The sequence below is a fragment of the Protopterus annectens genome, chromosome 8.part0, assembly GCF_019279795.1.
Source record: "Protopterus annectens isolate FY-2018-M chromosome 8.part0, PAN1.0, whole genome shotgun sequence".
NCBI lineage: Eukaryota > Metazoa > Chordata > Ceratodontiformes > Protopteridae > Protopterus > Protopterus annectens.
In genome coordinates, this window is record NC_056741.1 from 1,161,813,257 (window position 1) to 1,161,836,913 (window position 23,657).

The 23,657-nt window shown below is 43.3% G+C and overlaps 1 protein-coding gene across 1 annotated transcript in view; it reads right to left on the bottom strand.

Annotated features, from left to right (window-relative positions):
* Positions 1–6,576: 6,576 nt before the first annotated feature.
* Positions 6,577–23,657, bottom strand: part of GNG7 (G protein subunit gamma 7) — an 832,631-nt gene continuing 815,550 nt past the window's right edge. Inside the window, exon 5 of the mRNA XM_044080665.1 lies at positions 6,577–7,119. Within this exon, the coding sequence (XP_043936600.1) occupies positions 6,994–7,119 (126 nt within the window). The 3' untranslated portion in view covers positions 6,577–6,993. The remainder of the gene's footprint in view (positions 7,120–23,657) is intronic.

The following is a 23,657-nucleotide window of genomic DNA, read 5'->3' on the forward strand; positions in this document are numbered from 1 at the left end:
GCACCTGGTGATCATCTATCCCAGCATCTCCTAACAGTGCAGGCCTTCACACAGGATAAATGGATTCAGGAAATAATATCCAGAGGCTGTCTAATACCCTTTATATTCTCTCCCAAACTGGCCTCTCTTCCCTAAGTTCAAGTGACACCCCACAAAAAGGAGGTACCAAACCTATTACAGAAAAGCATAACTCAAGAGTTCCCACCAGACAAGACAGGCTTTGAGGTTTATTCCAAATTATTTAAATCTTCCCAGAAACAAGCTTATAGAAAAGACTGGATGTGCTCTTTGGATTTTCAAGTCACCTACCCTACACATAAACAGAGCACCAGCGTTAAGAAGATTTCTGTGCTTCAAGGTAGAAGCCATCCATTGCCTGATCGTGCAGTTCCATTTGGTTTCACCATAGCCCCTGGGGTATTCACTAAATGCGTGGTGGGCATGGCAGCCGACCTTAGGCTGAGGGGAACAAGGGTTTTCTGTATCTGGAGAACTGTCTACTAACATTTACAATAAAAGAGTTTCTTGTAAAAGCAAGAGATCATTTCCTCTCTCTCTTATTCTTACCCTTGGGAACATTGGTGAACATGACTCAAGTCTCAGATGGAGTTATCACTAGCACAATTTTCATAGGTTACCAACTTGGATACAAGGGCTTGTTTGGCAAGTTTCCCTAAAGACAGGCCATAGGTCTTACCGAACAATGTCTGACCACTTTTGACACTTCCACATGTTACAAAAGCAATCTGCCTCAAAAGTCTTAGGACTCTTTGCAGCCATCATCTTTGTCATACCACACACAAAATAACACATGGAATCTTGTGTGACTATTAAAAAATTATTATTATTATTATTTTTAAATGTTCAGTAGAATAAGAATTTGTACCCCATGAACAAAGTGATTATTCAAGACATGTCATCAGCACCTTTACTGATGGCTGTGTCAAGACAATCTTGCTCAGGGCTACCAATTTGCTTCTGTTTCCCCACAGTGATTGTCACCATACATTCCTCTACCCTAGGGTGAGGGGGGCATTGTTTGGGGCATACAGTTCAAGGTTCTCAGTCACCCTGCACACCCATATCCTCAAGCTGAGCCTGGCCCTCCTTACTTTACAGACCTTTCAGGACCTTCTTCCTCTGGATGTATTTGCTATTCACAATGGTATTGGTATGGTCCATTAATAAGAAGGGAAGAACTCGCCACTTAGCTCCATCTGTTGGGAAGTGATGCAGAACGAGGAATAAGCCAAGCTGTTTCAACACTTCACAGCAAACATACATTCAGATTCAAGCCAATTCTTTAGCAGGCAGACTCAGCTAATGTCTGCTGATGCTGCAGAAGCAATTCCCATGTCAGTCCACCACAAACATGTTGTTTCATTGCTGAAAAAAGCACTGCTGTAACCTTTTTAAATCTCTATGTCCAAGTGCAGAAGCTTCTTCTCCCTCATTTCCTTGGAGGGACAGAGATCCTGGGACACTTTAGGCCAGAAGTAGTCTCTTGTTCTTTATGTTCATTAGAGGAATAAAAAGTTAATCATGAATTTTTTTTCGGAAGGCTAAGCAGGACAAGACAAAGGTTATTCTCACACCACTAGTTTGGCCCAGATGTATATTACTCTCCCTGCTTTTAGGCTCTTCTACTGGAGAGACCTCTCCTCCTCAAATGTCTTTTGTCTTATCTCTCTGGAAAACCTCAACTATAACTACAATCTCTGAAACAAACAGCATGGTTTATCCACTTGTGTTAATGGACAGGGACCTACATTATTCTTCTAGAGTGGCCCAAAATTCTCAATGTCTCAGAAATCTTCTAGCAGGAAAACATACTTTAGCAAACTGACACAATTTCTATATGGGAGGCAAACCAAGCATAGATCCCCTTATTCAGCCCTCATTCCTGCAGTGCTTTAATTTCGGACACATATTTTTAGCCAGGGATCCAGCTATTCCAAAATTAAACTTCACCTTGCTGCTATTTTCAACTTCCTTCAAGGTTTGAACTTGCTGTCCTTTGCATCCCTAAAGGTATACAAGGCTTTCCTACAGGGAATCTTTTTGTCTTAAGACCTCATTCATTCAGAGAAACCATTCTTACCTAGCACCTACAGAAGATCCCATGGAAGACACTTTTTCTAGTGGCTATTCTCACCAGGGGAGTTTCAAAACTACAGGCCCTTTCATCCAGTCTCCCTTACATCATCTTTCATAATGACCAGGGTTTCTATAAACACAGGCTCAGACTTTATGTCAAAGGTAGCCAGAGAAAGGAACCTCAGCCAGTCAATCTACCAGTATTCATTCCTCAGTTCTCTAACAAAAGAGAGTATTTATTGCACAGTCTAGATATCTATCATCAATTATGTTTTAATTAGAACAAAGAATATTAGATGAGATGATCAATCATTTCTTTTCCATAAAACAAAATATTTTAAAAGGTTACCAAGGTAACTCTCTCTCAGTGGATGTCAGACTGTATCAGTTTTTCTTACAACATATGTCTGCCTCATGAACTCAGCACACATTCTGTCAAAGTGATGGCTATTTGTATGGATTTTTTTCAGGAATACCTCAATAAGTGATGTATGTGCTGCTATGACATGGGCTTCACAGCATACATTTGCAAGACATAATATACTAGACATGATTTCTAGAACCAAATCTATCTTTGGCACAACCATATTGTGGAGCATTCTATACTGATACCACCAAAGAGCTGTAGACCGAGGACTCTGTCCTGTCATTGAAGTGAATGTCCTGTATCATGTAAGATATGAACATTATGTACTTACCATAACATTAAAATCCTCCAAATACGTCTGTCTACTTCAGCAAATTCACTCACCTTCCTTTACCTTAACTATCTCCTGTGAGGAGGCACAATGGATATAATAACTATATTTGTTTAGTATTAAGTTGTTTCCATTCCCAGGTGCAGTCTCAATCTGAAGAGGAAAGAGGGGTTAGGTGCATTATGTGAACAAGGGATGAAATCTGGGGCCAAGACAGTCTTACCGATTTGGAGAGACTGCCACCTCCAGCTGCCAGTCCTGAAGATGATGTGGGCGGACACAGACCTCTCAACCAACTGGGGACAAATTTCAACAGAATCAGGGACAAGTCAAGAAAAAATCATGGACAATCAGGGACACTTTTAAATTATCAGTGCTATTAACTTAAAACTTTGACAGAATCAGAGTATATGAATTAATACACATTTTCTGGAGTAAAAGAAGTTTATAACTCTTAATTATTGTCATTAGTCATTAAGTGTAATTCACCACCTTTCCTCCAAAAGTCACTAGTTTTAGGAGGGATTAAGAGGGACAGAGTTAAAATTTGAGTCAAAATCAGGGACAGTTGAGATGTATGGGCGGACATTAGGGTTGCCACCTTGCTTCACGGCTAAAACCGGAGCAAAGCCACGCCCCTCGCGTCACCAGTAACCCCGCCCACCCCAACCCCCTCTCCCGCCAACATACCTCCTGTTTTGTGATGTCACGACAGCATCACTAAATGGGAACGCCCTCTTTTTTCGTTCCCGCCGCCTGCTTTTGGCTGATTTACTATGCTTTTCTGTAAAAAAAGCATAGTAAATCAGCCGATTTACAAACTCCGATAGTCTGTTTCCTTTTTGAAACAGAATACCGGAGTTTGTACAGTGTTTTCCGGACTACCGGAGAATCAGTTTGATTTCCTGATAGTCCGGAAAAAAAACGGAGGGGTGGCAAGCCTAGCGGACATGGGTCATGAAAATCTAACACTGAGGTAATTGCATAACTTTAATTTAAAACAGCTAATAAAGGCCACTGTTTTTTTTTTTTTTTTCAAAAGCTCCTTCCAGGGTTAGCAATATCCTTTAATTCTCTTTAACCCAATGGAATGAAAAAAGGGGCATTCATATCGACCTCAGCAGTATGACTAACACCCCTTCCCACTTTCTCCTTAGTGCTGTTATATGCCAAACTAGACAGATGCATGGCTGTGGAGGAATCATTTAAAACTGCTGAACTGACAGACTTGAAGGGGGAAATGTATGAAGTATAGTATCTTTTACCACATGTTCTGTAATATGGCCACATTTACCTATGCTAAGGGCACAAGTACCAATGTATGCTAGGGGCTGCCACCTCTGATTACAAAAAAAAAGGGAAGGTAGGCAAATTCGAACTGCTGATGGACTGCCAGTTAGTGGGAATTATGAAGATGTACAGTCATCTGCCTGATAGGCAGCTACCCAGAAGTAAAGACAAATATGGACATTATAGCCTAAATGGAGAGAAAAACAGATGAGGGCTTAATTATTCAACATAATGACTGCATATGCCACAAACTTAATTCTACCAAACAGGCCACCCACACACACACACACACTCATGGTGGCTTTCAAGTTGTAAGGAAGGCCCAAGTTAACTAGCAGAGGTTAAAGGTAAAAAAATAAAAGTAAAACTGTATAGAGGTGTCAGCCAGGTGATCAAAGAGCCAGAAAATACATTTCAGAAATAAAATAATTTACCTTAGATTTCTAGGTTTTCAAAATGCCTAAAAATTCTTGCCTAGTAATAAGAAAACAGAAGCTTATTTGCAATAAAATTCCCGGACCTGACAATGCTTTCTGAATCTGTAGAAAGGCCTTCTTACCTTCAGTCATAATTGGATCTCACTTCAATCAGCACCCAGATGCATTATCTGCCTTATGTTTTTGCCCACTGTCTTCAGTTCCTCCTGCATCTAAAAGGGGTTTGTTTTATCACACAGTTTCCAATGAGGGAGTGAAGAGATGCTAAACTTGGAGATAAAGAGCTAAGAATCTGCAGATGTACATGTTTTAAATTTGATGTCCTCCCCAAATATACAAAAACACACATACATATACAAAGTATTTGATTTCCCCAAGTACAATGTCAGGATCCCAAAGTTTCAAACTTCACTCTCCAAATCTGGGAACAACGGGGAGAATGTGCAGAGTGCTAGAATGATAGTGAATGTATAATGTGTCTGTATATAGTTTTTGTAGTAAACGCAGAAACAAAATGGCAGTTTCTTATCAGTCATGCCTTCTGAACCAGATAATTAAACCAAGTACATATCTAGAGGTTATATACAGCATCCACTTGGCTGATCTATGCACTGGAAGGCTACAGTGAGGGCACAACTCTGTGGACAATTTAATACTTACACTTAAAAACATTAAGGCACTCCAGGGACAGGGCAACCATCATTTATCTAGTGCTTAGTTTAGAAGGCACTCATAATTTCTCAGGCTCACGTACCTCTATGGGCTAGCTTAACTGGTGGTAGCCAGACCCCTGGTTTTGCATTAATGATTAAATATAAGGCCATGCTCAGATGTTTTACTACAAATGTCCACAACTTGATCATCCACACTACTAAAGTCACTACGCAGCTGGCTGGTTCAACCATGTAGAAAGTTAAGAGTTTATGTATACTCATTATCCTCTGCAAGAGTTATCTGCCACTTTAGGCAACTAACAGCCAATATGTTTATTAGCTGCAAAAGATCTCTGTGATTATCAGAAAAGATACGAAACTTCTGCCTTTATTGAACATTCTGACTGTAAAGGAAATATGACTGCTGGGAAATGAAATACCAACTACCAAGATAAAGCTCAGTCTTCCACTTCCTAACAAGATAGTAAATGAAAAAGACAGTAGTTTTTGGCCCAACTTAGTCAATACCAACCCACTGTTGTTAAGAGACAGATAACGTTCATCACTAGTGCTGGTACACAAGTTAGGTTGCAGTTCAGGCATCCAAGGCTCACCTAGAAGAAGGACCAAGTGGCTGAAAGCCTGCACTCTTTCCTCAGAGGAAAATGATACTATGTTTCAACAAATGGAGCATCCTGTTGGTTGAAAAACTGCATCAGTTTCTGCAGCAAGCATTGTACTAATGGTGTCCTTATGTGGAGGACTGTTTTAGAGGAGGACACACATGGAGCTACTCTATGTGACAACATAAAAAGGAAAGATTAGGGCATACATGAAAATCCCTTCACTGCCATCACTCGTGATTTCAAAAAAAGTTGTAGCTCTTGCTGTAAACCATCCACTCTTGCTGATGATATGTAGTGAAGTTCCTCTCTTTGAGTTGTGTGGGGGTTACAGTGATAGAGACCTTTTGCCAGAGGTCAAGCATTAGACGAGAGCCAAAAACTATATATATAAAAGATCAACTCCTTCTAAAATGCAATTTTCTTTTTTAACAGTCTACTTAATATTCAAGTAGTACTTGTAGCAGGGCTGGGAAATGTGGTTTGGCACCCAACTTATTTTATCCTGTGCTAGTTCATAAAATATTGTCTAGATGAAGACATGTCCTCAGAACAACTTTATATATATATATATATATATATATATATATATATATATATATATGTGTGTGTGTGTGTGTGTGTGTGTGTGTGTATCCTAACTCTGTCTACAATGAATGCTTTGCCTACTTAAAAGTCCACTGTTTCATACAAATACTATCCCACAATGATTATGTAATCAGTTTAGTTTCAAAGTGTTGTGTTTTTCTTTGAAATGGCACTCATAAAAAAGTCAAAATTATGTAAAAAAAACTTCTTTTCATTTTTTTCAGTAACAGACCTGCAAGTAAACTTGCACAAATGACTCTTAAAATTCAAATCAGATTGCAGTTGATAGTGATCATCCAGTCAGAAAATATTACCCAGCCAACCATACGATGCAGTTTGGTGAAATTTGTTAATATAAATATCAGTGCTCACGCAGTGAATCTGTACACTGCAAGCAAATTTTCATATTTAGCTAGTGGTTGAAATGTGGCCTTGGGCATTTGTTTCTCACAAATGCCCAAAATTATGTCTCCCCACCCATGAGAACCCCAAAACCAGTTTTACCAATTTGTATTAAAATTCTGTTTAACTCTAACAGTAAAAGTTTCTCCTGCTCGCTGTTAACCAACAAAACCTTCTGCCAGTGTGGACGTTGCTGAGTGCAGAGCTATAGAATGATGCAAGGTTTCTTGTCCTTAAATGGATTCTCAGAGGCAGGGACTCCAACCAGCAAGGGATCATTCCGGGCATGCTGTTCACAATAATTCATTAGATCAGATGCTGCTTTGGAGACCTGAAAAAGGAAAACGGAACAGATGGTTACTATGTCTCAGGTCAAATATACACCTTTCCAGTTTGACTATGAGTAATCTAAGCTGACAGATAATTATTCTTATATAGCTGAGGTAGTGAGACCACTGTCTTTGTACCACAATCTGAGTTATGTCTGATCAGTTCAACATTTGCTATATAACCTACGCCTCCTGGATCTTTCAGCCAGAAGACCGGATAGTAAGCTAAGACAACAGGTAGTAAGGTGGAAAATTATCTATACACTTTTGGATTAGTTCATTTGGTATTTTATCAGCTCAAAAGTGAAATGATATCATTTTCCAGTACAGGTAAGTATAAAAAACGTGCAACGTCTGCTTTGCAGAGCATAGGTATTGCAGCACTACTGTCTCACCACTGTAAAAGAAGGTTAGATGCCAGATATCATCACATTTACCAACCATGACATTTCAAGGAAAGCTACCAAGTTTTAAAGATCACCGGTAATGTACTACAGTTGGCCGTTACAGGCATGCATGAGTACTAGTCAGTCCACTAAACATCAAAGTTATAGGTTCATAGGTAGGTACTAGGCTATTGGCCCAAGGGCCTACGTACGCCTAGCCAACAAGGTTCCCTGGCTTACGCCACCCAAGAAAGTTATTTTCCTGTGCCACTGTCGAGCAGAGACACAGAAGTGATCCCCGGGGTGTATTTCCTATTTCCCATCCACTCATCAAGATTTTTCTTGAATAGTGCTAATGAAGAACTTTGCTTGACATGGATGGGTAGCCTGTTCCAGAGTATGGGAAGTCTCTGGGACAGGAATCTATCCCTCCAGCATGTCATGTTTATTGTGGTGACAAGGTTTAGGTCCCTAGAGTGTGTAGCTTGGAGGGATTGGGATTTCTTTGGGTGTAGCATGTCCAACATCTCTGGGTTTGACATAGCTTTATATGTTAGGCAAAGATCACCTTGGAGTAGGCAATATGCTACAGAGTAAAGCTGGAGTTTTTTGAGGTAGTCAGTGTAGGGCATTTGTTTGAGGCCAGTAATCCTCTTTGTGAGGAACTTCTGTAACCTTTCCAGCTGCTGCAGATATCTTGTGAGGTACATTCCAAAAGGGGCGTTGTACTCTACAATGGGTCTAATGAGTGTCGAGTAGAGGGGAACAATGATCTCTTTTTTCCTGGATGAGAACCCTTTTATGATGAGGTGTGACACGTAGAAGGACTTCCTGACTACTGTGGCTATGTGACTATCAAAGGAGAGACTACTGTCCACCTGGGTCCCAAGGTCTCTTATCACACATTCGGTGTTAAGTAGATTGCTGCCTATGTGGTAGTTCATGGGTTCACAGTTTTTACCAAAGGGGATGACACTGCACTTTTTGGCACTGAGCTTGAGGCCATGGATCTCACACCAGGTGTCTGTCTCAGCAAGGCCCTTCTGTAGGATGTCCACATCATTTGGGGACTTGACTATGGCTCCTAGTTTGCAGTCATCTGTGAACTTCATTAGCCAGAGGCCTTCTGTGTTAGCCTGCATTTCAGAGAAGTAGATACCAAATCGGAGAGGTCCCAGGATGGAACCCTGTGGTACTCCATTTGTCACTGCTTTGAGGTCAGATTTGGAGTCTGCAACGTTTACAGTGTGAGTTCTGTCAGTGAGCCAGTTGGCAACCCATCTTGTGACGTAGGGATTTATACCTAGTTTAGTGAGTTTAGCTATAATTCCAGAATGGGGGATGGTGTTGAAAGCCTTGGCGAGGTCAAGATAAGCTGTGTGAACCACCTTGCCTTCATCTACGGCTTTGGTGACTGTCTCAAAGTCGTCGATCAGGTTCAGAAGGCATGATCTGCCTTTCACATACCCGAACTGGGTGGGATCCAGAGTTTGGAGGTTACCAATGTGTTTCTTTACGAGTTCCATGATGATACATTCCATGGCCTTGCAGACCAGGCTCGTCAGGCTAATAGGTCAATAGTTCCCGGGATCAGTGGTGGCTCCCCCTTTGTGGAGTGGGATAACTGTTGCTGTGCGCCATTCAGTGGACACAAAGCCTGATGCGAGGCTATTGTTGAACATGGTGCTTAAGTGGGGAGCCAGTTCATTCTGAAGTTCGCGTAAAACACAGCCTGGGATGTTGTCCGGTCCTATAGATGCTGTGTTTTTGGCTTTAGAGAGTGTAGATTTTACCTGCATAGTTGTGATTACAGGGACTCTGCATTCTTTCTGTATAGATATGGGCCCTTTAGGGGGTGAGGGGGGGTAAAGTTAGCACTGAATCTATCTGCCAGGGTGTTGGCAATATCAGTTGGTTCTGTAATTTTCGTGCCGTTGTGCTGTAACTCAGTGCAGATCTGGGTGTTGCCATCAAGATTCTTGACATACCTATAGAATGCTTTGTGGTTGTCCTTAGAATTAGTGGTGATTTTGTTTTCGTAGCTAGCTTTGGAGGATCTTATAAGGGATCTCAGCCTCTTACTGAGGCTGACCAGGGAGCTCCTCCTCCTCCTTATGATGTTACTGGTCAGTTCCTCAGTACTAGGTTGCCTTTCTCACACCAGTGATATTTTGTACCTGCACACTACACAGGCAAGTGTACTAGAGAACACACCGACCCCTTACAGTGATTTTATAAGGCAATAGTACTGGACAGACTACTGTTCCCATTTAAAAACACCTTTCCTGAATGTTGTATTCTCTTTGATATACCAAAGTCCATTACCACTGTGCATGGTCAGTATTCCATTAACTTATTCAAAGTCCATATTTCATTATAACCATCTGGAGAACCTCAGCATAACCCTACACCTACTCCAGTCTAATGTATTGCCACAGCCATCATGGACTGGCAGTTATCTCCTGCATGTTAGGTTGCTCTCTCAAAAGTAAATCCAAACACAGCTGGTCAGTACGACAACAATTTAAAATGTTATGAGGTCACTAACAAAATTTCGTCTTATTGGTTTTTCACAGACACTACTTTAGTTTTGCATTATTCTAATCCATTATAGAATTAAAAAAAAAATGTAAAATGCACCAAAAGACAAAGTCTCCAAACATATGCTTAAAAATGGTACCAAGCATTAGGGTGTGACAATTACAGTCATCAAGAAAGGATAGAAAAGAAAAAAGCTCAGCAGAGTAAACTAAGAAAATGGTAACTGAAGAATGACTACCATCTTGTGTTAAATGCCCAAGTTATATGAGATGCTCACCATAATAATGCATTTTCAGGATGTAAGGTCTGACAGCAGGACAAACAGGACTGTGGTTCCTGGAAGGGGCAGTACCCCTGACTTGCAGCTTCAATAAAAAAATGCTATTAAAAATGTATTTTACAGTTTTAAGGAGACTAGAGATTTGCCACCCACTCCTCCTTAGAAATAGCAAAAATGGTGCACTCTAAATTCAGAAATAGTTACAACCCAAGTTATAAACAAATTCAAGGACCAAGGATGGCTATGCTAGACAAGGAGGTACCCATTTACTACTATCCAGTGTGAAAACTGTTTCCATTTATCAGCATGTGTTTTCTGGATAGAGAGCTTATCAGCTTTTCCAAACAATCATGGATCTTCACAAAAGGGCTCTCACCAGTGCTAGAGTTATTAAAGGTATTGGCAAGAGCAATTGTATCTGACCTGATTAATTAGGCAGTGGAGACTGATTCAGAAATAAAGGAGCGCAGAGAAGGCCTCTGTCTTCCCATAAGCACGAAGAACCAGTGGTGCCTGGTCCATTTTGATACTATCAGAATCAAAGTCATAGTCTTCTTATTTGCCCTGTGTAAGAATCTGGTGATCAGTGGTGCTGGGAAGGACAGATACAGAAAGCTCTTAGGCAACACTACAGCTAATGCATCTTGAACGGATTCATCCTTGTGAAGGAGGAGAGAGAAATTCTCAAATTTGTAGTTGTGATGGTGGTTGGAGGCACATACGTCTAAGATTGGATGCTCTCAAGTTTTCAAAATTTTTTATTTATTTATTTTTTTTAACAAACCCTGATGTTGTGGATCATATTGTGGGAGGTAGAAACTGAGGTTATCCATCAAGAAGTAATTGAGCTTACTTGGAATATGAGTTGCTGACAAGAAGAATGTGCTATGAACTGAACACTACCAGACCTTTATTGTCTCCCTGAAGAGCTGGTAGAAACCACTTCTGCCCTGGCTTGTTGATGCATTGTATATTGCAGACTATCTATCAGCAGAAATATTAACTCTATGGATAGGACTGGATCAAAATGCTGTAATAACGAGCACATACATTATCTATAGGACATTAATTTATAGCTTTATTAATTTATAAGCTATGCCTAAACAACCAAAAAAGTATTAATCTCATAGTAATTTATTTACCACCAGGCAAAAATGTTGAAAACCTTGAACAAATTCTTAGTTGGTTTGCTGCCACCTATCCCCAAGAAACCATAATACTAGGAGACGTTAATATTGACTGGTCCCTCTACTCCAAACACTCAAATCCTCTCCCCATCAACTTACATGGCTTCTCTCAAAATATTCTATCTCCCACGAGAATTGGAAATGCTCAACAAAAGGAGAGCATCATTGACTGGATTCTTGCTAACAAGGCTCCAAATAATTATACTGCAGGGACCCTTCCCAACGACCTTAGTGACCACCTTATTACCTTTATCATAAAACACAAATGTCCGACCTCAAACCATCCCCTAACCAGACTAGTTAGGAATAGTAAGAATTTTGTCCCAGACCAATTTCTTGCAGACCTCAAAGCATGCAATTGGTCCATCCTAAAAACTCTCCCCTTAGATGAGAGTGTGTCATATTTTAATGACACTTTCCTCAAGATACTTGACTCTCACGCTCCTAAGAGACTTACTAGAACTAAGGAACGTATCGCACCTTGGCTAACAAAAGATACTAAATCCAAAATTAAACACCATGATCAGGCCTGGAATAAATGGAGAACTACCAAAACCCCCCTAGACCGCATCAAGTTTCTTCAGCTTAGAAACTCAACCAAAGCAGCCATTATGTCTGACAAAAAACAATATTTCTGTCACCTCCAAGACAAACACCAGCATAATCCTAAAAAATTCTGGGCTGGTTTCAATCACCTCCTTCATCCAGGTAAATCCACCACCCCCACCCCTGAAAAACTCATGGGTAAAGATCCAGGAGAAATAGCCAACACTTTTAATTCATTTTTTACTGAGACCATCCAGTATCTCGCCAGTCAGCTTACCACTTCTCCCTTGGCTATAACCTTAACTAAAGACCCATCTCAACCCTCCTTTAACCTACAACCCACATCTACCTCCTATATTCGAACCCTCTTGAAAAAACTCAAACCAACCACCTTAGCGGCTGACTTACTCCCAGCCAATTACTTACAAATAGCATCTGACGCCATAGCCTACCCGGTTTCAATCTTGATCAACCGGTCCATTTCTGAAGCTTCTATTCCCTCAATCTGGAAAACCTCCTATATCATCCCTCTCCATAAAGGTGGGTCCTCCACTGACACATCTAACTACAGACCAATAGCTATACTGTCTCCTCTAGCCAAGATCATGGAACGCTGCGTTCACAAGCAACTCATTACCCATCTTACTCGTAATAACCTCCTGTCTAACACCCAGCACGGCTTTCGCCCCCATCATAGCACAACCTCTGCTCTCCTCTCCTTTGTTGACTGAGTCAACCAAAACCGCAATAATAAATTAATATCCTCTGCGCGTTTTCTCGACCTATCCAAAGACTTCGACATGGTCAATCACCAACTGTTGATTCACACACTGGAAACCTTTCATCTTAGCAAATCAACCATAAGTTGGTTTAATGACTACCTTTCTTGTAGAAAACAGGCAGTCCAGTGGCAAAACAGGCTATCAGACCTACTCCCCACTAATATCGGTGTTCCCCAAGGATCTATTCTCGGTCCCCTTCTCTTTTCCCTATTTATAAATGGTCTACACTCGATCATTCCCAAAGCCACCTGCATTCAATACGCAGACGACTCCACCCTGATCTGCTTGGACGTTTCTCTCGCCAAACTCCAAGTTGCAACCCAAAACTGCTTTTCCTTAGTTGAAAAATGGTTCTCAGAACTAAAGCTTTTACTTAACCCGACCAAAACCAAATTACTTCTATTTTTCCCCACACCAATTACCTCCCAAGGAAAAGAACCTCCTAATACCAACAACCCAACCTTCCACGTGTCCTCCAACAATGGGACCATAATCGAACCTGTCTCCCACACCAAACTACTAGGGGTGACCATAGACCACAAGCTTAAATTTGATACGCATGTCAGCCTGACCATTAAGTCGGTAAACAAGAAACTCTGGTCTATGTATAGAATAAAGAACTTCTTAACCCCGCACACCAAACTAACTATCGCCAGGACCCACCTCCTCTCCACACTCCTTTATGCCTCCCCGATATTCTCCTTCCTTAACAAGAGAGAACTCAACAAACTATCTACAACCTATAACCACATAGCCAGATTCATAACAGGAATGCCCTATCGCACCCATCACTGCCAAAATCTAAGGGCACTGGAATGGTTAGAACTGCCCAACATTCTCAAACTCAACCAACTCACTGAGGCATTTAAAACAATCAACCATCCAGACAAAACCCCCTCACTGAACAAAATACTTACCCCCTACTCCAACCTTACATCCCTTAGGTCGTCCAAAAGCCTACAAGTACAGACCATTAAATCTAACAACTCGGGAGGCGAAGCACTCTATGCCAATTCCATTGGCAAATCCTGGAATGCCCTCCCAAACAACCTAAGACACATGACCTCTCTTCACCAATTCAAAAAACACCTCAAAGATCTCCTACAGTCCCAATGGCTATGCCCTTGCTCTAATCCAGACTAATAGCAAATGCTCCAGGCCCACCAAAGCCTCTACCCAACCCAAAACCTTAAGGGTTCACAATGTAGCCATGTTAGACCATCATTCTAAGTCTGTACCTCTTTTAACCAATATGTATAACCTTTTAGTTTGCTTTATTTATGAATGTAATAATAATTACTTAATCTTCTGATGTTTCTGCTTATCTACCTCTGTTTTTTGGAGCTTTTCTCCCCGGGCCTCTTCTGAAAATGGACATGTATCCAGCTAGACTAGCCCGGTCAACAAATGTAAAATAAAATAAAATAAAATAAATAAATAAAATAGCAAATTTTTCCTATGGGACCAGAGAGTCTGTGTCAAATGGTGTGTAAAGTAGGGTCTACAACACCTAAAAAATGCAATTTTGATCTGGTAAACCTGCATGCTAAACAAAAGTGTACATCAACCAACACATTTAAAGGAACTCTCCACCAGCACACTTCTCCATAACAGGCTGTTAAATGCTTCATCCTAGCATCTATGTCTTGTGGATCCTGTACCATATATCTATTATAGAGTCATAGATTGTTACTAAGCTAATCAGCTGGGTGGCATTTCTAAGCCTAGCATTGTTTTCCCAAAAGAATAATGGATTTCCTGTATCCAAATAGGACATTGAGGCTCAGGCATTTATAAGCTACCTCTGTTCAAGGAGGACATGGATGTCAAGCCCGGTGCAAATTTCCTATTCTCCATCCACTGGTCTAGGTTGCTGTTAAACTGGGTAATAGACAAACTTGGCTTCACATGGATGGGAAGCTGTTCCATAGAAGGGCCAGCCTCTGGGATACATACCTGTCTCTCCAGCATGTTCTGTTTAAATTATAGACAAAATTCAGGTCCCTCCACAGGAGATTCATAAATGTGGGGTTTGTGTTGCTTGTAAGCTAGGCATAGATTACCCCTCAGCAGTCTATAGGAGACCAAGTAGAGGAAAAGGGCTTTAAGGCACTCTGCATAAAGCAGGTTTGTTATGCCTTGGATTCTTTTTGCATGGAACTCTGAGGTCACTCTACATGCTGCATATGCCTTGTCACGTACATACCGAAGGGAGCATTGTACTCCAAGATTGATCTGATATGAGCAGAGTACAGTGTAATAATGAGCTCTTTGGACCTAGATGGCATGCCTTTACTTATAAGCTGTGCAACATAAAAGGACTTCCTCATCACTGTGGCCATGTGGTGGTCGAAGGTAAGGCCACTGTCTACGTGTACAACCAGATCCCTGACCACCTGGTCGACTCTTATGGGGATATTATCAACATGGTAATTAACCGGGATAGTTGACTTCCCAAAGAGTACAATTACGCATCTCTTAGCATTGAGTTTAAGACCATTGTTTTGACAACATTTGTTAGTCAGAGATAGACCTTCTTGGGATGCTAGAGTCTGCAGGGGAGTAGATGATAACCCCCCCCCCCACTTGCAATTATCTGCAAACTTAGTCAGCCATAAACCTTCAGTGTTTGCTTTCATTTCAGAGAAATAGATGCCAACAAGTAGCAGGCCAGGTACCAAGCCCCAGGGGACTCTGCTAGTGACTGACCTCTTGGTGGAGGTAGCCTCTCCTATTTTGACCTCCCGGGTCTTATCACTGAGCCAGCTGGCTATCCAGCAGGTGATAACAGCATTTATACCTAAATCAGTGTGCTTGTCTATAATGCCCGAATGGGGTACGGTATCAAAAACCTTGGCCAGGTTAAGGTAAGCTGCCTGCATAGTCTCATCTTCATCCAGTGCTTTGGTGACACACTCAAAAAGTCCACATGACCTTTCTTTAACAAAGCCAGACTGTGATGGGTCCAGCATTTGCAGCATTATATATTATATGTAAGTATATCTTTATGGCACACTGTAGATTTTGCCAGCATAAATATATCTGGAGTACCATGAGGATAACTACCACCATGTACACACCAGCAACAGAAGGAATGACTTAAATCAAGTCTGTCCATGATGCCACAAAAGATGATTTACTTAGTTGTATGAACATTTCTCAATCTGAAGAGTTGCAGAAAAGCATTCACAGTTCAGGTATTCAAATGACAAATCACAAAGGAAATGGATGGAATGAGGTGGGCAGCAACTTACCATGGTTTACTACAAAAGCTAAGTGTTTAATGACAGAATGTCTCATTCCTAACCATAATATTACTAGGGCAATTGTAGGTGACAAGGAGCTAACAATATTTAGAATGACTGTAAATGAATGTATGTTATCATCATCATCATAAATGAATGTATGTTATCATCATCATCATAAACTTGGCAATTATTTTGTTAGCTGATGAAAGTCCAAACACCTGCCTGCTGTAGTGTGTACTGGAAACTATTAAATCCTACCTGGAAGTCAAAGATCTTTTGCTCCTTGATTTGAACTGATTAAGCAAGATCTGCAGATATTCATCATTCCTACTGTTGCAGCAGCCTTTAGGCCTTTAAGCTACACGAGTCATGTATCGCCCAAGACAACAACTGTCCAGCTTCCAAAAGATCTGGCTCTCCCCTATACTCACCCACATACACTTCCAGTCGGACTGCTGATTGTGCAGCCCTGTGTAGGAAAACCAGCAGCCAGAGTGGAAAGTCTTCAGTACTTTCTTGCTACCTTGGAAAGAAGCAGCTCAGAGGCTTCACAAGAACAGCAACTTGCCTTCAGCTCCATTCTGCTAGATTAATCCTTTTTGGGGATCTGTTCCACACAGAAATATTTGTTTTTATATATGTATTTAAATGCTGTTTGATACATTTACTATTTAGCAGTTCTATCCATTTAAGAAACCATGTATTTTTCTAATATCATAAGATGTTAAGTTGTCAATCTCGCCTTCATTCTTGCTGGATGGGTTCGGAGCCGATCCTCGGCTCCGACTCGGCACTTGCTTTAGCTCGAGAACTCCTTTTACCAGGTCGAGGCAACCCTATATCCCATGATGCAAGGCGGAACTACCTCAGATCTCGTTTGCCGCTTAGCGAAAGAGGTCTCCTTTGCCAGCTGAGGTAAGTTTTTCTTAGTGAAGTAAGAAAAAGTGTAGTTAGGGGTTAGTTTTTTCCCTGTTAGTGTTAGTTTAGTCTGTACTTAGTTACAGCCCACCCTATTCCCTTCCTTTTCAAACATTTTGTAAATTTTAATCTAAAGTTGTTTAGTCAGGCCTAGTCCCCCATTGGTTATTCCCTTCCTGTGTGTCTGTGTAAGGGATTAATTTGTGTGTTTGTTGGGATTGTTTGTGTTTTCTTCCTTTAGGATGTCCAAAGAAGGCAAGGTCTCAGGCTTCAAGAAGTGTGACCAGTGCTGTCAGAAAATGTCTCTGACAGACGGTCACACTTCTTGTGTTTATTGCCTGGGGCCTTTGCACCTGCAGGACTCCTGTGCGTTGTGTCATGCTTTTAGCCAGAGAGTCCTGCAGGAAAGGAGGAATAAGCTCATCCTCCGAGGCTTACTTAAGCCAGAAGGTTCTCCTCCTAAATCAGGGTCAGGAAAACCTCATAAGCCATCGAAGGCTCAGGCTACAGTGTCCAAGCCTCCTCCGGTGGCTCCGGCTCCGTCGGAGCCGACATCGGCTCTGGCTGGAGTCGATACATCTTCGGTTCAAGTAGTGGGTTCGGTGCCGGCCGGCTCCGATACCCTGACTACTGTGGCCTTGTCGGCTCCTGCTGGGGCCGACACTTTATCCAGCATCGGGGCCGAGATATCCTCGGCTCCATCTGGAGTTCAAGGGACTTCGGCTCCGATGGTTTCGACCCGTAAGAGATCTCGGTCCCCTTCGATACTGAGTATCCACTCGGCTCCGGGATCTCCTCTTTTGTCGGAGCGGAGCCATCGGAGCCGATCTTCGAGATCTTCCAGGCTGTCTGACCACGATTTGGAGAGGGTGGTAAGCAGGCTGTTGAAGTCTCAGGCACTGGCCCAAATGCTCCATAGCCCGTCTCAACAGACTTCGGCTATAGCCCCAATCCTTGAACTTCCTCCTCCGACTCCACACCAGAGTTCGGAGCCGGAGCTTCTCGGGACAGCGACTGTTTCGATGCCGGAGCCGATACATCCTTCGGCTCCGTCGTCCTCGGCTCCGATCTCCTCCTTGAGACCTTCCTTGGAGGGATCCGGCCGTCGGGTTTCCACTGTCTGCTCCGAGGGGGCTAGTGGCATCGGACCCTTGTCCGACCCCGCTCTCCCTCTCGGGGCTTCGGCTTTGGTAAGCTCGGCGCCGACATCTGCCTCGGAGCCTTCTCTCTCTTTGGAGCCGACCATTCCTGTCTCTTCGGAGCGGGGAGGTTCTGGCCTCCCGGGGAGGGGAGCCTTTGAGGTGATGAGGAGTGTCCTGGCCTCTGAGCCTGGTCAACGGTCCATCCCTCTAGCTCCTCCCTCATCAGTGCCTGCAGATGCCTCTTGCCAGCCTCTTGCTCACAGGCCCAGGGATCCATCGCCCCAGGTTTCCCCACTGGGAATTTCCTCCTCTTCCGAGGTTTCTCCTGATCCTGCAGGGGAACCCCCTCGGAAGAGGGCGTGTAAGAGGAAGCACACAGACTCCCCTGAGTCTACTACATCTGATACCGACTTAGATGAGTCGGAGGGTTCCCCACGGTCCCCCTCTGAGGATGTCTCCTTTTCAGACATCCTTGAGCTCCTCAAACAGAGGGGGAATTGGCCCTCCATTGACCCCTCCGAGGATGAGTCGGTATACCTGGAGGCTTTTGGATCCCGACCCTCCACCTCCTGGGTGTCTCCGCCTTTCGACCCACTTATGCAGGTAGTGGCTCGGAAGGCGTGGGCGGCTCCAGATTCTGTGGAACCTGTCCCCAGGAGACCATCCAAGTTCATTACGGCCCCTTCGGATAAACAGTTCCTTTCCAAAGGTGTCTCTGTGGATGCTATGGTGGTGGCGGCGGCCACTAAGAAGGAACTAGCGGATCCTTCAGTACCTGTCCATCCTCCTAACAAGGATTCTAGGACCATGGACAGGTATGGAAAGCGGATGTTTTCTTCAGCGACCTTTGCCATGCGTTCGCTGAATTACCTTTGTCACTTCACCAGGCTTCAACGAGATATTCTCAAGGAACTGGGTGAAGTAGCCCAGGATCCTTCTGCTGCTGGGGCTCAGGAAAAGATTGCCTCACAGCTTGCTATCCTGAATTCCATATCTAACTCCTCCATGCGGCTCATATCTTATGCGGCCGATGGAGCGAGCAGCGCAGGCACAGGAGTTGCTCTTAGACGCCAAGCCTGGATGCGGCTGTGTAATTTTGCGGACCCCTTTAAGGCATCCTTCACTAATACCCCCTTTGATGGTTCGGCTTTGTTCGGACCTCAGGTGAAGGATACCTTGACCAGGTGTGAGCAGGACGGTAAAACTCTTTCTGCCGTTGGAGTCCAATTTTCCACTCCTTCTAGACCATATCCCAAGGGTCAGAAGGGGGGGAAGATGTGGTTCCGTAAAGCCCAAGGAGCTACACTGGACACACGTGGTCAGTTTACCCCAGAGGCAGAGGGGTAACAATAATAGACGCCGCCCTAGAGGCAGGGGGGGTCCTCAGAACCAGGGCAACAGGGAGTCTCTTCCTGAGAAGCCTTTTCAGCATCCCTGAGGTGTTGCCCGACTGTCCACCCTTGGAGGCAGTCGGGGGAAGGATTTCGCTGTACCCAGTAGCCTGGCAATCCCTATCTCAAGAGATGTGGGTACAGTCGATCATATCCGAGGGTTACAAAATCCCTTCGAAGGTTTCCGTACCTCTCCAATCCCTTCCAGACATCTCACCCGGTCAAAGGGATTTGGCAAAACAGGAGGTTTCAAAACTCCTAGAAAAAAGAGCCGTCCAGACAGTTCCGGCAGACCAAGTAGGATCCGGCGTCTACTCAAGATTCTTTTTGGTCCCCAAAAGGACGGGAGATTGGAGACCAATATTAGACCTCAGCAATCTAAACAGATTTGTCAAGAAGGCAAGATTCCGGATGGTCACGCTTCAGTCCATTCTGCCCTTTCTGGGCAAGGACAACTGGATGTGCTCTATAGACCTTCAGGATGCGTACTATCACATAAAGATTCACAGACGCTCCAGGAGGTTTCTCCGCTTTCGGCTAGGGACCAGTCATTACCAATTCAGAGCCCTGCCCTTTGGCCTCACTTCAGCCCCCAGAGTGTTCACCAAATGCATGGCAGTGGTCACAGCTCACCTGAGACGTCTAGGATTCCAGGTGTTTCCTTATTTGGACGATTGGCTCCTCTCCGCTACCACCAAGTGTCAGCTTCTTCAGTCCAGAGACTACACCCTTCACCTTTGCAGGAAACTGGGAATTTCAGTAAATTTCGAAAAATCTTCTCTGCTGCCTTGCCAATCTATCACCTTTATAGGCGCAGAATTAAACACCGTCAAAATGTTAGCCAGACTAACAGATCAAAGAATTCTGGACATCCAAAAATTTGTTCGGCTTCTGTTACAAAGCAACAAGATCAAAGCCAGGTTTGTCCTGAAAGTTCTAGGTCTAATGGCTGCGGCCATTGTCCTTCTACTGGCTCGCTTCCACATGCGTCTCCTGCAGTGGATGTTATTCACGCAGTGGTCGTACCACAATCTTCCGATGAGACACGAAATCTTAGTAACACAATCGTGCAGGGCTCATCTGGACTGGTGGATATCTTCCCCTCTTCTTCATCAGGGCCGACCCTTTATTCCCCCTCCTCCAGTTGCCACAGTCACTACGGATGCCTCTCTGATCGGGTGGGGGGGGCATTATCAGGGCAGGATGGTCCACGGGACGTGGCAACCCATAGAATACCATCTGCACATAAATGTCCTGGAGATGAGAGCAGTGCTTTTAACGTTGCAAGCCCTCGACGACTTTCTTCCCACGGGGACAATTGCAGTACAAACGGACAACATGTCCGTGGTCTGGTACATCAACAAACAGGGCGGAACCAGGTCCTATCCGTTATGTTGAGAAGCTCTCAGACTTTGGCAATGGGCGATCTCTTCTCAGCGGTTTCTGATAGCAACGCACATCCCCGGCAGGTCCAACCTATTGGCAGACAGGCTCAGCAGATCTATTCTGATGCCTCACGAGTGGTCTCTCAATCAAATCTGTAGTGGATCAGATTTTTCTGAAGTGGGGCACTCCTTGTTGCGATCTTTTCGTTACACCTCAAAACAACAAGTGCCCAGACTATTTCACTCTATTTCCCCTTCCAGGCCAACCCCTGAGAGACTCTCTAACCCAGGATTGGCCTCGGGGACTTCTTTATGCTTTTCCCCCCTTTCCATTGATTCCACAAGTCATTCAGAAAGCCACCGTTTTGAGAGCCAAATTGATCCTCATTGCTCCATACTGGCCTCGACAAATTTGGTTTCCGTCTCTGCATTGTCACCTTCTGGTGCAGCCCTGGCAACTGGACCCAGTTCCGGATCTTTTGATCCACCAGTCGGGTCAGCAGCACCGGGCCATTCATTCTCTCAACCTCACTGCTTGGTTGCTCCACATCCTTCCCTAGCCAGGCTACCAATGATTTCTGACTCTGTCAGAGACATTTTAGTGTCTTCTTTGAAGTCGTCCACTAGGACTATTTATGCTAGCAAGTGGCGACGTTTTTCGATTTGGGCAAACTCCAGAAATATTGATCCTTTTACTGCTCCCGTACATTCTGTTTTAGATTTCCTGGCGGAGGTTTTTCATTCAGGATCCTCGTCATCTACAGTCAAAGTACAACTGGCTGCTATTTCCAAGTATCATGTTGGCTTGCATGACAATAACATTATGTCTCATAGATTATGCAAGGCCTTTTTGAGAGGAGTTTTTCTCCTAAAACCTCCTATAAAGCATCCTCCTCCACAATGGGATCTAAACTTAATGTTGGCATCCTTGATACTACCTCCTTTCGAACCGTCTGCTTCATGTTCTTTGAAGTTATTGACATGGAAAACTATATTTTTACTGGCCGTCACTTCTGCAAGAAGGGTTTCCGAGATTCAAGCTCTCTGTATTCGTTCACCTTATTTGGTTTTTCATAAGGACAGGGTTTCGTTAAGAACTAACCCTTCCTTTCTCCCTAAGGTTGTATCTCAAACCAATATTAACCAATCTATAGATCTACCAGTCTTTTTCCCTAACTGTTCTGACAGAGCTGAACAGAAACTGCATTTTTTGGATGTCCATCGTCAGCTCAGGTACTACTTGCATAGAACTAAACAAATCAGAAAATCGGACCAATTGTTTGTCTCCTATGCAGAAAACAGGTTAGGTCTTCCAGTTTCTAAAGTGACCTTATCCAGATGGTTGACTTCCACCATTTCATATGTGTACTCTCTAAGAGGCAAACAACTATCTTCTAAGCCAAAAGCACACTCGACCAGGAGTCTATCCACTTCTGCAGCCTTTCAGGATAGACTACCCATTGATACCATTTGTGCAGCAGCTACTTGGGCCACGCCTCATACCTTTGTCTCTCATTACAAGTTGGATTTGGCCTCCAGAGATAGGGCCAGTTTTGGTTCCACAGTTCTCAAGAGTCTGTTCCATTGAACCACCCGGGATACAGGTGCTAGGGACGCGGTCCCATCCAGCAAGAATGAAGGCGAGATTGACAACTTAACATTTAGAAGTTATGTACCTACCATAACGTTCCATGTTAGTTGTCTTCTCTCGCCTTCTTTCTTGCGTCCCTCCCTCCTTCCCCCTGGCCTGGACAGATCTTGAAGAGTTCCTATTAGTTTGTTTTTCCTCCGGATCATTGTTATGAGGACTTCTTTTAGGAACCACTGTTTCCTAATTCTGTTAGGATAATCTTTAGCAGGGTAAGTTAGCTGCCAAACGAGATCTGAGGTAGTTCCGCCTTGCATCATGGGATATAGGGTTGCCTCGAGCTGGTAAAAGGAGTTCTCGAGCTAAAGCAAGTGCCGAGTCGGAGCCGAGGATCGGCTCCGAACCCATCCAGCAAGAAAGAAGGAGAGAGAAGACAACTAACATGGAACGTTATGGTAGGTACATAACTTCTAATTTTCTGTCATGCACCACCATTTTTAGCTTTGGCTATTTTAGGGCCTAATTTTGTGTTCAAGTATACTACTTGTGTAAACTTTTTAATTACTAAGTGAAAGTTTAGTGTGGGGAAGTGTTATACTTTGGGCATGGATGACTAAATGTAGTGCTTCTGTTCATGCTATGTCAACTTACCTGACATTTTTTTCTGTCAGACAATTTTATTTAGAGGGGTTTCTTACAGGATTTAAGTGTGCTGCTTAGACATTGCAGTGTTTTGGGGACTCTGTATGTGTAGACGTAAGTGCACTACTTGTGCAACTATTTGATAACGTACCTTCTGACAGACTCGTTCCACTGATCCTTGATACATACAAAACATCCTCCTCAGACACAGCATGGATACTTAGCCTGCTCCTGCTGGTATGACTTTTGTAGTTCCTTGAAATTAAAAAAAAAAAAAAAAAACTTGCGTAAGTACCCTTGCAGATTCTGTGAGCTCAGTCTTTGCCTCATTCGATAGTGGGTGAATTTGCAGGGGCCAGCAGTCATTCCTCAGACTACTTACCTGTCCAGCTTCCTCTGCTGTAGTCCTTTCATGTACATCCTCCTCAGCTATTCCAGTATTCAAACCAGGTATGGGAAACCATCTTTACTGGGACATGGAGACTTATCAGGGAATGCAGCTGG